The sequence below is a fragment of the Echinococcus granulosus genome, assembly GCF_000524195.1.
Source record: "Echinococcus granulosus chromosome Unknown EG_S00070, whole genome shotgun sequence".
Lineage (NCBI taxonomy): Eukaryota > Metazoa > Platyhelminthes > Cestoda > Cyclophyllidea > Taeniidae > Echinococcus > Echinococcus granulosus.
Genome location: NW_020170450.1, coordinates 187,533 through 189,781, shown reverse-complemented (window position 1 = coordinate 189,781; position 2,249 = coordinate 187,533). Strand labels below are relative to the sequence as shown.

General features: G+C 38.2%; 1 protein-coding gene across 1 annotated transcript in view; it reads left to right on the top strand. All coding sequences in view use genetic code 11, as the record gives it.

Moving 5' to 3' along the window:
• EGR_07115 (hypothetical protein) overlaps positions 1 to 1,648 on the top strand; it is a gene marked incomplete at both ends in the record, with an annotated part of 3,354 nt that extends 1,706 nt beyond the window's left edge. The window contains 4 exons of the mRNA XM_024496364.1: positions 6 to 82; positions 196 to 226; positions 309 to 641; positions 1,609 to 1,648. Coding sequence (XP_024349205.1) covers positions 6 to 82; positions 196 to 226; positions 309 to 641; positions 1,609 to 1,648 — 481 coding nt within the window. The remainder of the gene's footprint in view (positions 1 to 5; positions 83 to 195; positions 227 to 308; positions 642 to 1,608) is intronic.
• Positions 1,649 to 2,249: the final 601 nt, after the last annotated feature.

The following is a 2,249-nucleotide window of genomic DNA, read 5'->3' as shown; positions in this document are numbered from 1 at the left end:
TCCAGTTACAAAAAGTCATTTGGTGCATTTAAACAAGGTGAGTGCGTGCTTTTTCTACTTAAAGTTAATCAACCATTCTGGGGTTTGAAAAATTTATTCTAGTAGGATTTTACAGAATCCATTTAAACAACTCCATGTGACACACTTGAGGGCAGTCAATTAAGCTGACCACTTTCTTATAATTTTCGTATTTAGATAAAGTGACTTTATTTGAAAACCCATTATCGTGAGCCTTCCTCCAGTGTGTTTTTCAAAAAGTTGCCCATCTTGCCGTTCAATGCAAATCTACCTGTTTGTTGTACAGTCAGTTATCAAAAGGTGTTTTGGAGTCTCATTTCCACTTTAAAGTTTATCTTTGAGCTACCAATAAAGTCACCTTTTAATGTGCAAAATTGGTATAGCCATGCACTTATTTTCAAAGAGCTCTCCTTTTTTTCGGAAAAAAAATCAAACGTCTTCCTCTCTCTCTTTAATTATAAATCCCGTAACTTTTCCTGTTTAAGCTGGTATAACAAATTCGGCGGTGTAATTAAGTTACTTCAGAAGTCTTGGTTATCGCCCACGCATAAATTGAATGGGGAGGTCTTGTCTCATTTCAGAAAACATCCTATTTTTTTTGGTAACTTGGTCTCTAGGAATTGGTAATATGCCCAATTATGGTAAAATATTTTCTTTTCAACGAACCATCTTTTTTCTGAATAAAAGCGGGAGAGGAAGTGGGGACACTAGACGGTCTTAAAAATATTGTGCCTACAAATGGAGCAAAAATCGAGAAGGATGCATCGTGAAGTAAGCAGTGAGTAATGAAGTGGTAATTTTCGTCGGTTTTTTTCTCCTGCTCTTGGTTCTTCATCCCTACATTACCTACCTCTCCTTCACCCCGTTGTTTTGAGGGTTATTTCCGAGGCTCTTCTTAGCACCTCTTTTTACTGTCAGTGCGTAGTCTTTAACCATGTATCCTAATGGCGGTGTAGCATTATAAAGTGGTATCAAGCAATTCGTTAATGCGATTATCTGCATCACTCAAAATGAATTTTTGCTGCAGCAGTCGTGGGATTCACAATGTATAGGGCTACACTTGATCCAGAGAGCCGATCTGCCGTGCTCATGCCATTTGTCAAAGTGCGTCCCTTGTGATGAGCTAAAGGTCCACTAACGCTTGCACCAATGTATTTTTTGTCCGTCTTCCTCTTTACGTCCACTTTCAGACCTCTACATCCCCAGTATTGGTTAGCAAAGATATCAAATCTTGTTAGAATGTAGAATTGCACAAATGATACAAATTTTATGAGGGCATGTAATTTGCCTCATCTTGAGGAGATCATTAATGTCGTCTCGGTCACGCAATTAATCCGGAACAAGCCGGATATTTTGCGCCTTTCAAGTAATGCCTCGGCGTAAAATTTAGACTTGAGTTCTGTATGTACAAATTTGCTAGTTAGGTGTACATAGTACTCATTTACTTTTGCAGTTGGTAGTAGTATATCACGACTTTGATGTTGGGACGTGTTTGAAGTGGGTACGAGTAGATTTTTTTTACTACTCCATTTAATCATACATTTGCGGTCTAAATAATTGAAAATAATTGTTTTTTTTGCACTCTTTTAGGAATTCTTGTGTGCGTGTGATGCTATGTGATGAATATTAAAGCGCACACGCACCCACCGAATTCCATTCTCACCAGTTGAAAGACTGCACCTTTGAAAATTTTTTATAGACCATTAAACTGACCAGTAAAGTTGAATCACTTTGGCATATAAAGTAGTTTTTTTCCCACTTAGGAGATACCGATTTCATGCATTGTTTTGCTCTTTTAATCAAAGCACTAAAATCAGAAAATACAGGCACAACACAAATAAAGCGCACTGATGAATGCGAAAATATGGAAAGAGGGTATTTGGTGACCTTTTCATGTACTTTACCGCCTTGGCGAACACTTGGTTGCAGTGTGCCGATTGACCAACGTCTATGCTTCGAATGTAATCCTGGAGTGGAGACGATGGTATTTTGCATTCTCCCATTTGTGTGGGGTGAAATTATGCGCTTTTTTTCTATCATCGACTTAATATTTTATCAACAAAGAGAATTGAGGGACGGGTTATTACCAGATGGAAAGAGGCATCCAGTTTGGGGTGGATCTAAAACATGGCTCAATGAATGGCTAGAGAGAACGGTAGATTAATTTAGGATGAATAAATTGATTAAGCGCCTTCCAGTAGTTGGATCAGGCATTCACGGACTTGGAATAG